The sequence below is a fragment of the Nipponia nippon genome, unplaced genomic scaffold, assembly GCF_047370975.1.
Source record: "Nipponia nippon isolate SJK-2023a ecotype South Korea unplaced genomic scaffold, ASM4737097v1 scaffold_6, whole genome shotgun sequence".
Lineage (NCBI taxonomy): Eukaryota > Metazoa > Chordata > Aves > Pelecaniformes > Threskiornithidae > Nipponia > Nipponia nippon.
The window spans coordinates 67917681-67931511 of NW_028262380.1; the positions used below are offsets into that span (position 1 = coordinate 67917681).

Below are 13831 nucleotides of genomic sequence, written 5' to 3' on the forward strand. Positions count from 1 at the left end.
GGACACACATTCATGCAGTAAGGCTGTTCAAAAGGTTTTGGCAACTCAACAGCTTGTTACACCCCTACTTTGAGCAAAGCTGCCCAAGTTGGCACCAAACCACAGAGGAGCACTTTGTCATTCAGTTCTCGTGATGTGTAGTGAGTGAGGGTCTTTGGCAGAGGAGTGGAACCAAGCTGCTGGAAGCCTGTAACTTCATAAACCACAGCAACATGAATGGGTGTTTGTGGCATGAGCCTTCAGACTGTGACAGCAGTCTTAAAACTTACCTAAAAGATTGTACATAAACTGATAATGCCGGTGTTCCTCCTCCAGTGTCAATCAGGGTGAAGACCCATAGAAATCAGTCCAATTACCCTGAAATGCAGATAAGCCTGATTAATGGCTCTGTGAAAACAAAATGAAAAATCCTTACAGGCATTATTCTTTATATGTGTGAATGCAGTCTTAACACTCCAGATGGCAAATAAATACCCTAGTAATACTGGGCGGTGGGGAGGAGCTGCTGTGTACTTTGAGGGAACTTAAGACTAAGGTGGTGGTCTGGGTTTTAATATATGTGATTTAATCCTGTGCAAAATTTTATTTATGTTAGACTTAGTGTAGCTATCATACTCCATTAGTACTGGAAGCAATATGCTCTAAAAGATGAGGAAAAGAGGAGTGGACAGCCCAAAATAAAGATATAACCATATCCATTTTGCTTAGCACCTTCATTCCTTGCTATCTATCTGAAAGATTTAAACTCACCTCTCACTTTATTAGTTCTGTTATAGCAGCACCTGTTCATGTCACTACTGTTTCAGTCAGTGTTTCTGTTATAGTTTCTCTTAGTGCAGGTTCATAATCTCATCTTGAAAATGCACTATGGGCTAAAATACAGCATACAGCATCAGCCCACACATTGTAACGTCACTTTTCTTCCTTTGGCTGGGATTTGGTTTTCATTTTGTTTGGTTGTTTTTCCCCAAGTGTTTTATATATATATATATAAAAAAATACAGGGGTTTTTTTGTTTTTTGTTTTTTTTTTTTTTAAGAGAGGAAAAAGTAACTATTAAAATCTGTTTTTTCCTAATTAGGAACTTGCATGAGTTTTATGTATTTGGAAAACATTAGCAGTCATACTGATGCTTGCGGTTACTATGTATTGCTAGGAAAAAGCTCAGACAACATTTTTAAAAATAAATAAAACCCATGATGTTTTGTTTAGCTTTGTGGTAGTATTACTGACATAAGCATTTGTGACTGTAGTCTGTGGATCTCTGTCATGGAGTATTTTCTGAGAGTTGCACACTGGCAAAGTTGGAATTATAAAAATCAGAAAGTGCGTAAAAAGCCAACAGGGCTTTTTCTTTCCATTAAACAAATGCTTACCTGCAAAAAAATATTATTATTTCTTCTTTTCACCAGTTAGTTTTTCCTGGTAAATAACAGGAACTTTAATTGCACATTAGTGGCTTACAGGAACCTATTGTTGTGACATGTATTTAAACAAGCTGTGAATTAAGAACCTCTTTCCACCCAGTGATCTAATTATATTGTCACACTAATTATAGTATTTTGTATTTATATTTGACAACTTTAATTTTCTTTTCCTAGTTTACTGAAATAGCTTTTCTCTAGAGAATTTACCTTTTAGGCTGGAATTTCTCATCTTTTCTTTCAGTTCAGAAAATGTACGGTAATTTAAAGCACGTCTCAGTCACTTTGGATCCATTCTGTTCACGTCTCTGCCGTTAGTTTTCTGTGTGATCTTAGGCTAGTCATTTTAGTCTTCTCTGATTCTCTGTAGGAGTCCTGTTCAGCTTACTAAAGTGTTTTTGGATCTATGGATGAAATTGCACTACCAAAACGCCAGGTACTGTCTTACGAACGTGAATATAGTATGTTCATAGCTTGGGACTCTAGTTTATTTTTCTGTGGTGAGAGAACAGAAAAGGACCCACGAGGGTCAAGTCGAGACTTGGAAACAGGGAATAAAACCTTTATCTGTTTTCAAAAGCAGTATGATGGGCATTTGAAGTAAATTACACTCCTTAATATAATGCAAATGCCCATTTAGTTTCTATCCAAATACTAACTATTCCCAAGCCCCAGAAATTAGTGTTAATAATAAGCAGCCCTATTGTGTGATAGGTTCAGGATGTTGTTTTTGATGTTTGTTGATTAAGGTAATTATAATATTGAAATTAAGCACGCAAGCTGGATTTATTTGATTTAATCTTTCCCTGGAAATATCCACATAAGTAAAGGCTATTGCTATGGGGACAAGATTGTCAGTGGTGTAATGTGATGAAGCCAATCAAAATAGTTACAAGAAATGGTGCTGTGGAAACATCATGAAGATTTCGGCAAGCCTGGACACATGTCAGCAATAGTGGGGCGCTGGTGGAGTGGTAAATATTCAACAAATAAGCTGTTTCCTCACATAGGGAGGAGGCAACTTGTATTAACGGAAACCTGAAAGGATGTTGAGAACAGGAATTTATCCAAGGCATAGACAAAAGTTTACGTAAACATGGCAGCTCTCGCTGATCTGAAACATCTGCTAATGGGGGAATGGAGGGCAGGTGGCACAAAGCTGAGCTTTTTGTCATTGCTAAGAAAGGAGACGCACAGGTGAGCTCTGTGAAAACTGTCTGTAGTCTGCTTTGCTGCAAGGTTGATGCTGGCGGAAGACTTCTAGAATGACATTTAAGATGAGGGAGAAAATACCTTATTTTCTCAGGGGGCTCTTGCGGAATCGCAGCTGCTCTTGTTGGCGACTGTGCAAATGTCCGGTCAAGCAAGACAGAGATGGTTGCAAGTTTTGCCCACACCTGTGCTTTGTGGAGCATGGTAGCAAAATTCCAAGATTTAAACAGATAATTCTGAACAATAACATGTTCAAGGTAAACATAGTCGGTTTCATTATTGCAAAACTAAATCAAATTTAATTTTACATATCAGATCATCAAGTGGGAAGATTATGCATGGAGGTGTCCAATAGAATGAGCACTGTTGAGTGCAAATTCAAGCTCTTAGGAAAACTGGCCCATCTCTAGCTCTTAACATTCACTTCTTCCAGCATCTAGCAACTTCTGTACTCCAGCTGCTCCCTAACTCTTCGTAGGCATGACCACTTCATATTGCTCACTCAGTTCACGAAACCTTTTCTCTCTCATGCCGTATCTCTTCTGAAACATGCAGGTAGAGCAGAGAGTTCTGTTCTCTAACACACGAGCACTCACCTGCAGAGTACTTGACTCTCTACCTTGACTGCATGAATCAGTCAAAGCAGGGAAGGCTGTCGTTTGGGCGCTCACCAACTGGCAGGGAGCATGCCAGGAAAACGCAACCCTCCTCCAGTGGTGACCGGACTGAAGAAAGGTTACAACCAGGAGTCGGGCAGGTTGGATGGAGGACAATCATGAAAACAAGAAACAGCGCACAGTGAGAAGTAGTAGTAAATGAGCAGTACAGAACTATGCTCAGCAACCGAACAGTCATGCTATAGCAGAACGTATTTTATATCAAGTCTTCAGCAGGAGTTTGACAGCTATTAGCATAATTAGAAAAGATCTTTTATGGCATTCCCCTACTCCTTCCGTTCTGCCACAGAACTTTCTCTGCCGTGTTTCTGTTCATGTTCTTGCTGGTTTGTTTGCGTTGGTTTTTTTATATAAAACTCCTGAGTCTTCATTTTGTTTCTTTTGGGGTTTTTTTTGGTGAAATGTCAATGCAACATAAAATGCTTTGCTTTTATCTGGAGCTCAAAGTCTGAGGTGAGAGTCTGTCTCCTGTTTTTCTGCCTGCAGGGATTCCAATGCTGAAGATAGTATTTGCGGGTTACGAGCACCTGTCCTTAATTTCGGTCCCCTTACTCATCTATCATCCTGCTCAGATTCTTCTTGGCAGTCTGTTGGTACCAACAATAAAATCTTGGATGGTTTCTAGGCAAAAGGTAAGAATTGCTGGGTTTGATTTATAATGCAAGGTGTGCTATGAGGAAAAAAATACCTAAACATGTCTTAAACTCCTCAGGTTCCTTCTTGGAGATCCCATGGTAGGGATTTTTCTGTTTCTTTACTTCATTTGCAGCAGTGATAGTCACAGTAGTATCAAATTAAAAATGCTGAACTTTATCCCCCTTGGCTCCAAAAAGGTTCAGATCTTGAAGTTAGACCTCTACGGTTAGTTCAAATTATGAATTCGTTCAGATTATGAATTCAGATTATGCCCAATAAGAATGGCTCCGCCTTTAGGTAATAATTACAGCTTTGGATCTCCCTTATGGAAGCGACAAAGATCTGTCCACTGGCATGGGAGCTGGGGAAATCAGGTAAAATGAGGGCACTTTCTGAATTGAATTGAAGCAGGATGAAAACTTTAATTTTTTATTTATTTTTTTTTCTACTTGGGTCACCCTTTACAATAGCACGAAGTCTATAGGAGTCTGGTGCATCATATTTCATGCCAAAATTATGGCATGGGATAACTTGTAGGATTATAGACTATAACCTAGAGGTTTTTGCATCGACATCACTTGATTCAAAATTTTGCTTATTTCAGTATGAATTGAAGCTATTGACATCTGACAGCCATTCTGTGATCTATATGAAATAATTGCAATCGTTTTAGTCAGGTTCTCAGAACAGTAGTAACCACCTCGCAGAAAGCTAGTCCTTGCAACTGATTTTAATGCTGTCTTTAATGTCCTGAGATAAGAAGGATAAAGCAGCTGTGGCAACTGAAGCAGTCTTTGACAGCCATTTTAGGTGAAGGTTGAGACCTACTGTGGGAAGCCCAGTGCCACCAGTACCCTGCATTCTCCATTTCTCAGTGAAGAAATTTTTTTTTATAACTAACATGTTTCCAATTTTCAGCAAAACCCAACAGGCTGCCATTTTACTAGCTTCATTCCACTAAAGTCACCTTGCTAACTTGAATGCTAATATTCCCCAAATCAGTGATTTTTATGTGGCTTCACTTTCGGTTACCTGAATTGTAAAAAGCAGGAAAACTCTCAATTTTCAGGAACTGAGTCCAGAAATCAGACCTTACTAAGATATACTTATCTTAGCATCTGAAAATGGAAATTTGAGAATCGTATGTAATTTCTCCATCAGTCTGAAAGTCATGATTTTTTTTTTTTAATCAGAGATTATGAGGAGACATTACAGGTTGTGTAAAGAAAATTCCATGCCATTCCTGCAGAAATATAGCCTAAAGGTGACACTACCGGTGACAGAACGATCCCTGCAATGCTGGCTTCTCTTCAGCTTCTAACTGCTCCCTGCTGCCGAGACCAGGAGTGGGGCTGGAGCTCATCCAGACCTCCATGATCCTCAGGGGCTGTAATGGCCTTTAGGGGCTGCTGTCAGTTGCTGGAAGTTAACACAGCCTTTAAACAAGGCATCAGAAAAGTGAACCAGTACTGGAGAGATTTACAGTTCACCAGCACTAGTTTCTTATTCATTAAGCATCAAATAAACCTCCTGTGCTAATCAGACTGTAATGCTACTGTAGAGCCACTTTGGGGGATTGTTGTTCTGTTGCAGCAGTTTCTTCACTTGGTCTTCTGTATTATTCACAAATGTTATTTTAATTACTCTTTGAAAAAAATCAATGAGGTTGTGTCTGGTACAGTTATAATAAGTATAATAGAAGTGAATGTTGTGACTGGATAATGGTCTCCCGCTTTGAAAATAAACATGTCATCATCACCCTTGATGTTTATTTTCTATAAACACCTTGGCTTCATTTTGGCATCTCTCTTGCAGGGGGAGACGGTTATCCAGTCACAGTACTCAACTGCAGTGACATTCTTACTTAATTATGATAGTACATGTGATCTGGTTGTATGAAATTGAATTTAAATATTTAGAGGTTCATCTACACTAAGGTATTTCTAGTTTGTAAATATGGCAGCAGAATCTGCCAAACTACAAAGTTAAAAAAATTGTTTCCCCAAACAAAATGTGGAATGATGTCTCTCTCCAAACTCTCTTGCTGAATAATATCCAAAAGACTAATCTCAAATGGCTAGATTTAACAATAGTTAAATGCTGGTGTTTCTGAGGGGAATATAGCCTATTTATTTTTAAAGGTTTGGATTTTTTTAAGGGTTTACATTTGTGCTGGAGCATTTTTCAAGCAGTGCTTACAAGCTTTAAATGTACAATATTAAAGGTTAATATCTACAATAAGAAGACCCATCAGACATCTCTCAGACTGAAAATTGCTTGTTTAGCCAACCCTCTGGAAATGATAAGTCTCTCACTCGACATGCAAATGCCAGTCTTGTCAGGGCGCTTCACCCAAAAGGCTAAGGAAAACAGAGGTTCCAAATTTCATGAATTTCCCTCTCAGGCCGGTTCGTCCTGCACAAGAAAGCACTGAGCTTTTTTGTTGCAGAGCACACCAACAACAGGCATCCCTCACAGCGACCACATCGGTGTACCGGAGCAGCTGAAGACCGAACACCTTTTAAGCCTGTCACGTTTGCCTCCTAAGTTAGAGAGGCTGCTTCCTGCCAAACTAGAAGCATCATCACCCATCATTTGAGTTGAACTTGTGTCACGCACTGAATAAATAGTTCAGCTGCCATAGTTGGCCAGCCCTGCGGGGAACTGAGAGCTGGACCCTGCCATCAGATAAAGGCACATTGTTTCTCTCCTCCTCAGTAAGAGTAGACTAGAGCTACGAAGACATCAGGTGTCCCCTGGTATAAGATCACCTGTGGACTGATGGACTTTGGCTTATTCTTACCTTTTCTCAGAAAGAAAGGTACAAATATCAGAGGTGCGTTGCATCCGTCACTGCAGCAGTGACTATACTCGGAGCAGGCTTCGAGCCATATGGAAGGAGGCCAGGGAACACAAAGGTGTTGGCAGAAATTTTCTTCACAGTCTTTCCCTAAGTGTGTCAGGAGCTCTTGTATCTGTGCCACAAGTGGTTTGAGTGGGGTCCAAATAGTCGCTTTCTAAAAGACATCTGAGACCCACCTCCGCTTCCTTCACTGGCACTGTAGCCATATTCCTTGTGGTTCCTCTGTTAAGGCTACCTGTATATGAGGAGGTTGTGATGGACTATCAGAGATAAAAACATCATCACAAAACCCAGAGTGGCCTGTCAGCTGCATGCTGGCTCCTCACTCAGCCTCCCAGAAGTACACGCGGCATTTTGTTGCCCCTTATAAATAAAAATCTTGTCTTGTGTTGTTAGTCGTCTTTTAAGAATATAGGAGTGACTGTTTTGTTTCCTGTTCACAGGCACTGAAGTTAACCAGGCAGCCCAAAACACCCGTGAAGGTATAATTATGGAGATGGCCTGTGTCACAGTGAATGTATATATGTACTATACTGTACACGCAGACAATTGAGACAACTGGATATTTGTGAATGTTGCTTCAGTGCATATTTTATTTTTATATATATATATATATATATATATATTAAAAAGATACCTGTTAAGTGCCTTACAGATGCATTTTTGGCAAAAGCATTGTTTCCAGAAGCCACTTTGTTGGTTACTGCAAGAGGTTGTACAGTATTTTGGAGTCCTTTAGTTTTTATTTTTCTAACTGAGTGAATGGTCATGACTAACAGCTGTTTCTTCCATTGCCCCTGCTTTGAAGCCAGGGTGCACCAGCTGTAAGTCTCTGTTTTAAACTAGCCAAAATGACCAGAAGCCTATCCCACTGCTGGCTTACCCTGGGGAAGAGCTTTCTGAAGGTTTGTTTTTTTTTTCTTTTCCAAGATTGACTTGAATTTCTGTGTGACTCTGTTATACTCCCTAGTCATATGACTGTGACATGCCTTTTTCTTCTGAGTTTGTGTATACTCAGCATGGGGCCATCCATTGGATAGAAGCTGAAAAGCATGAATTATTTGCATTTGTTGACACAGTTGTCTAGACATTCCTTCAAAGTTAATGGTTTCTCAAGAAAATCCTTTCAATTCCATTGTATGATATTGTGCCATTGTATATCTTAAATGCCTCATAAGCTTCTTCAAAGAAATGGTCTGGTGCTTGGGTTATGAGTGAAGTATTTGTGTTTGCAGCTAGGAGATCTTTTATAATTTACCCCTGAAGAACACCAATTTTTGTTTTCCTTTTTTCTTTTCCTTCCCCTGGTGCAATGCATGGAGATCTGCAGTGACAGAATTTAGGATGCTAATATTGAAACAGAGCCTTTATTGTAGTAAGCCAAGCTATGTTTTCTATATTGCTGCATTGGTAATGAATAATAGCTTGTGAGGACAAGAAAGTTGACAATTATTTTTTTTTGCCAATTAAAAGGATCCTTATAGTAATAGAAACACTATCTTAGCTAATTTGACAATCAGTCACAACTTTTTAAGAAATAAAATGTTACTCTTTATTATAAACTTATATAAAAAAAAGAATACAAAGTACTATTTCTAAGAGGAGTGTTGAAGAGAAAGGAACACAGGCATATATTTAAACATATAGCCAGCATTGCATCTTGTCCGGGAGATTAAGATTTCAGAAGCGTGCTCTAGTCCCGGCTCTGAGGTGTACCCATCTGCAAAAACTGTGCTGGCAATTGTGCATTAAAACATCAAAAGGAATGAAAGAAATAGGTCAAACTGGGATCGATATAAATGCAGAAGTTTCATGTGTGTCATGGTTAACATTGCAGTTAACGGTGCAACTGAGTGCAAACACTTAGGAGCAGATCTTTAGCAGATGTAAATTATCGTAGCTCTGATGAGGCTATCGCCATTTACACAAGCTAAAGATCTTTTGTATGACAATAGGCGTGTGAAATCCATATCCTTTTGCCTTGGTGAAAAAAAAAAAATTGTGTTTGGTTTACCTAGTCTGTTATTCCTAGTCCATTATTCCTGTGAACAACAGGGAGGTAATCTGGTACCAATCATCGGTGCTTTACCTGATGGTCAGTCAGTGCAAGGCTGCTCTGTTGCCATCTGTACGAGAAAATACTGGGAGCTGACAGCGTCACCTTGTTCAGAATTATCACCAATAAAATGACCATGTAACGAAGGTACGTGAGGTGGCAACACGCTGAATTCTTTTCTTCCCTGGAGGGGGGATTAAACTCTGCACACTGAGCAGGCGGGAGGGCTGAGGGACACCGTCCACCGGCTGTGCCCCCCGGGGCTGTGCTCTCTTCTCACTCGCCGGTGACGCAAAGGGCAGCGGGCAGCGAGCTCACGGTTTTGATCAGCGCATCCCTAGATAGCATAGGCAGATCCACCAGCAGGCCAACCTGCGAGGTCATTGAGAGAACAGCGTGCCTGTTCTTGGGACAGATTCAAGGTTCCTCGTCCTTACATAACAGCATGAGAACAGAGAGAATAGCATGCTAACCGGTGACCGGCTCCATGTGGGAAAAAATTCCTTTGTCTGGGCTTAAAAACCCTGCTTGCAGTGGGGTCCAGACTCAGGACAGCTGCTTTTTGTTCTGTTTCCATAAACCTGAACTTCCAGAGTATATAAGGACTTAATCCCAATCCCACTGAAATCGATGACTCTTTCTGTTGGTTTTGAATGGCAAAGCAACAGGCCCAGAAAGAGTGCTCGCTTTTTTTAAATATATAGGAAGAATTCAAGCATACGGTAACTTACTGTGCTTGTGTCAATGCTAAATAGTCAGAACACTGCAAGTACCCTTACTGAGCTACCTCTGCGTACTGAATCTCCGACTTTCAGTACATCCAACAACTTGCTTAGATTCCACTGAACACATCCTTTTTTTCTTTGTTAAATTTTTCTACCTTTAAGAATATTTCAAACTGTTTTAAATGGAGTTTTGTTAGAGCCTTTACAAAGTCCTTGTTGATTGCTTGGGGCAGCCTAAATATTGCGTATGGGTGTTGGTCTAAAGGGAATATAAAGCAAAACTGAAATACATATTTTAAATCCGTACTTAATTACGCGTATCAATTCTGTTATGTTTAAAGACTGTCAAAATGTTTGTTTTATGACGTGTTATTATGCCTATATGTCTTTAATAAACAGAATGGTTTTGAATTTAATTTTGTTAATAGGAAAACAAGATAAAATTACTTATCCTCTAGGTCAACTTTTAACCTGTTACCTATGTTTTATTCTTTTGTGGGTAAGTTTTTACACTGTTTGCTTGTTCTTTAAAAAAAAAAAATCCGTGAACCGTACAGAAATATTTTATGAATTAAACTTGGGGAGAGAAAGTTCTCAGAATACTGCAAATTATCATCAACTGAAAATTAATTCACTGAACTCCACTAGTTTTTCAGTAGAGGCTTAGAACAGTTCTGAAACTTTTCAATTTCTTGGCTTTAAATTTATCTGAGAGATATCTGGTATTGAACATACTCAGGCAAAACTGACGGCAAACGAGAACTTTGCCCATGTTAGAACATAAGGATTTTGTCGATCATCAACACTTCTTACCTTCTGCATATCTATAATCCCATCTAATGATAGCAGAGGGAAAAAATGCCCAAACAATAAAAGAGCACTTCAGAGGTCCCAGGGAACCTTAGCACTTTGTGTTGAGTTACTCAAAGTTTTTATTTCCCTTTTTGTGCACTAAATTGAGAAGCTTTTGATGACCCCAGTAATAGGTCCAAGATAAATCATTCTTATATAGCTAAAATTGTGGTTGTGTTTTTTCTTACAGATCCTCTAGTTAGTGCGAATAGGTTCTATGACAGAAAAGGCAATCTCAGCAGAAGCTGCGCAGTTGGGCTTGTTCAGAGCAAAAGGAGAGTAATCCAGCAGCTTGGTTTTACAGAAGTAGTCACCTACGTTATTCTGGCAGTCAGGGAAAGAGGAGCTGTTAGTTTTATTTGTGTATGGTTTTCCGTGGAAGTATCTTGACAGCAGGAGGTTAGAAGGCAAGATGAAATATTGTCTGTCTGCAAGCACATTTATTTATGTGCAAGTGCGTACGTGCATAAGAGATGAGCAGTTATATATGTAGAAATCGCTAGAAAGGACCACGTCCCTGGTATACATTTTTTTGCAAGACTGCATATGGAGAAAGAGCTACTTTTTTGATGTTATTCTGACATTAAAAATGAAATTTCAGACACTTAATTGTGGTTTGTATTGAATCATAATCTCATACAGAACCCTTACAGCAGACGATTGCAGCATTGTATTTGTAAACCGTAGACTATTTTGCACTTAAATAGATGTTGATGCATTTGGGAATTACAACACAGTAAAGGGCTAAATCATAGTTTCTCCATTTTGTTATAATCCAAATGCATTTATATTACTATTATTATAAAGTGCCAGAAACACATACGGTCCCTCGCAAACATGTTAAATAGACAAGAGACTAAATTCTGCCTTCGGTTACACTTGCACATCTCCAATGAAAGGGCTGTTAAGCTGCAGAGCGGTCTCCCTAGGGAAGCTGTTTGAAAAGCCCTGCCGTTGTTCTAACAAAGCTCGGTGATAATGTCGCACATGACGAGAGTAAATGAAGAGTATTTTACTTCAGATTTGATGGCCTGCCCTTGCCAGCATCTAACAAACCCAGTCTCTTTTGTCCCTGTTTCCACGGGTAGCCCCAATCTCCCAGACCAAAACTACAGCATCATATCAGAACAATGTCAGAAGAGGGAAGTTGTCTCCTCTCTGCCGTTTTCTTGCTTAAACTACGTTACCACTTGTGATCATTAGACCGTGACTTCTCTGAGGAGGCATTTTGAATGAAATTCTTCAAAGTTTATGCGTACGGTTCCTGTAAAATTCCCATTCAGCAGAGAACACCCTGCAGGATGGTCAGCAGTCTTCTGGAGCGGCATGGACGAGGACTGTCAATGGCTTTAGACGTGCAGGACTGGGGAAAGCAGTGCCAGGCAATGCAGGTGCGAGGCATTGCCACAGGCAGGTCTGCTTCATGCTGGCATCTAGAGCTGTAGGAGAGGTCACGAAAGCAGCCTCTGAATTGTTCTCTTGCCAGAAAGGTGGAGAGTGAGATCTTCAGTGAGAAGTGAAATTAAATTTGCTAGTGATTAAAAGGACAAGAGAGATGTGTTGGAAGCAGTTGGTGCCAGTGAGGCCTCTCGGCTGCTCCCCTAAGCAAATTGCAGTCTCGGTGGAGTATCAGCTTCTCAGTCCATCAAATTGCAGTAATCAAGTCGGGAGCTGATGGGAGCATGAGTCACCACTTAATTTTCTCATCAGCGGAGGCCAAGTTTTCAAAATATTTTTAGATGCATTTCCACAGAGATTTCTGCCAGCCGGTGACCTACGGAGTGACAAGAAAATGAGCAATAGCTGCTGTTGAATCAGGCTCTGCTCCCTGCCACCTACCCTGCTGACTGCAGTTTTGGGCAGGGAGGGCAGGTAGATCGAAGGCCTTTGGCACTGTTATGCAGAAAAGAGCCCCACTGAGTTGATCCCAACACTTGGATTTGTTAAGTAATAAAATAACCTGTTAATTCTTAGGCCGTCTGGTAGGTTCACATCAACTCTGACTCTGTGTTGCTAGCCCAGACCAGAAGCAGGCGTGAGAATAGAAATTGATGGTGATCCCTGCTCAGAGAGACGGCCGGTACCCAACAGCCACAGCACGCAGAAGAGGCTGTGCATCTCCTAAGGATCCCATGCCGGTGCGTATTGTCCCCTCTTTATCTGTGTTCAAAGTTGCCACCTGGCACAACCATTCACCCAGTTAAGAAGAAGGGAAAAAGCCTCTTTGGATGGTATCCTCTCTTGGTGGGCTCCATCGAGTATAGTTGTAACAAAATCAAAGGCTTGGAGGTGTTAGCATGCTGATGTTAGTTCATCTCTGTAAGAGAAAACTTACCCTTTATGGTCAGTTTTCTTACGAAACAGTTGCAAATTCTAAGGGAAATCAGCTCTCTTAAAAGGGAAGAAAATGGGCTGCCTCGACAGAAAGACTATTTCATTGATAGGATTAAAAAAATTATGGAGGTCATGTGAGAACTGGCCTTTTGCCAGAACAATTGCAGGAAATAAAATTTGAGAGTCCCGTGACAATAATTGGGTATGAAATTCTATTGACAAAAGCTTTTACAATTCTGTGCTCCCTCCGTTTCTTAGCGTTGTGACTGCAGTCCTTCCCCATCAGTGTCCTTTGTCTGCTGCACAGCCCATACCCAAGATGCTACAAAATTCTTATTTCCTGGTGCCTTCCCCATGTAGTTTTGCCACTTCTTGTCAACAGTGTTTGATGAAATAAGCGATAAAATGTCTTTTTTCCCTATCTTCAACCTAAATTCCCCCCCCCCCTTTTTTTTTTACTTCCCCCAGTTAGCTGTCCCTAACTGAACGTGGTGGTGTCATCGCCAAGATGATCTGCTTAAGGACCCCATCCCATAGCAGCATGACAGGATAACCATGACCGAGAAAACAGGGCAGCTTTCCAAGATGCTGCTGGGGGAAGCAGAAGTCAGCTTTTTGTGCTGACGCTGAAGAACTTTGCCTGTGCAAATTATGGTTCTCATGTTCTTCATTAGGACTCGCAGCTCTGCTGGATGCAAACACCCACATTGCACACCAGCCTGCAGCTCAGCGCTGCATCCATTATAGTCACTGTTGGTCCTTTGGGCAATCCCGTGTTACTGCCTGATACGTTTTGCCAAGTTCTTCAGCAAATTCTCGCTTGTTCTGTTTCATAATGTTGCTTTAAATTAGAGAAATTTTGGGAGAACCTCAACGTTTTTCATTTTTTCAGTGAAATATTTTAGATCACTGTTTGTCTGAAAAATTAACTCTACTTTCCAGACAGTGGCTCAGGACTAAGAAAGATGCACGTAGAGTATTTGACTCACGCATTCACTCTGCCCGTTCCCCAAAACGTACACGCAGTCTTTCACACAGTACCTCACAGCGAG

The 13831-nt window shown here is 40.5% G+C and overlaps 1 protein-coding gene across 3 annotated transcripts in view; it reads left to right on the top strand.

The window, feature by feature from the left end:
* Positions 1 to 11038, top strand: part of SLC10A7 (solute carrier family 10 member 7) — a 152341-nt gene extending 141303 nt beyond the window's left edge. For 2 of the 3 annotated variants that reach the window (XM_087737537.1, XM_087737536.1), the window contains 2 exons: positions 3800 to 3945; positions 7256 to 11038. In XM_087737537.1, the coding sequence (XP_087593663.1) occupies positions 3800 to 3945; positions 7256 to 7300 (191 nt within the window). In that variant the 3' untranslated portion in view covers positions 7301 to 11038. Of the gene's footprint in view, positions 1 to 3799; positions 3946 to 7255 lie in introns of those variants that run through there. The other variant, XR_015700029.1, reaches the window with a different exon arrangement.
* The last annotated feature ends 2793 nt before the right edge of the window (positions 11039 to 13831 follow it).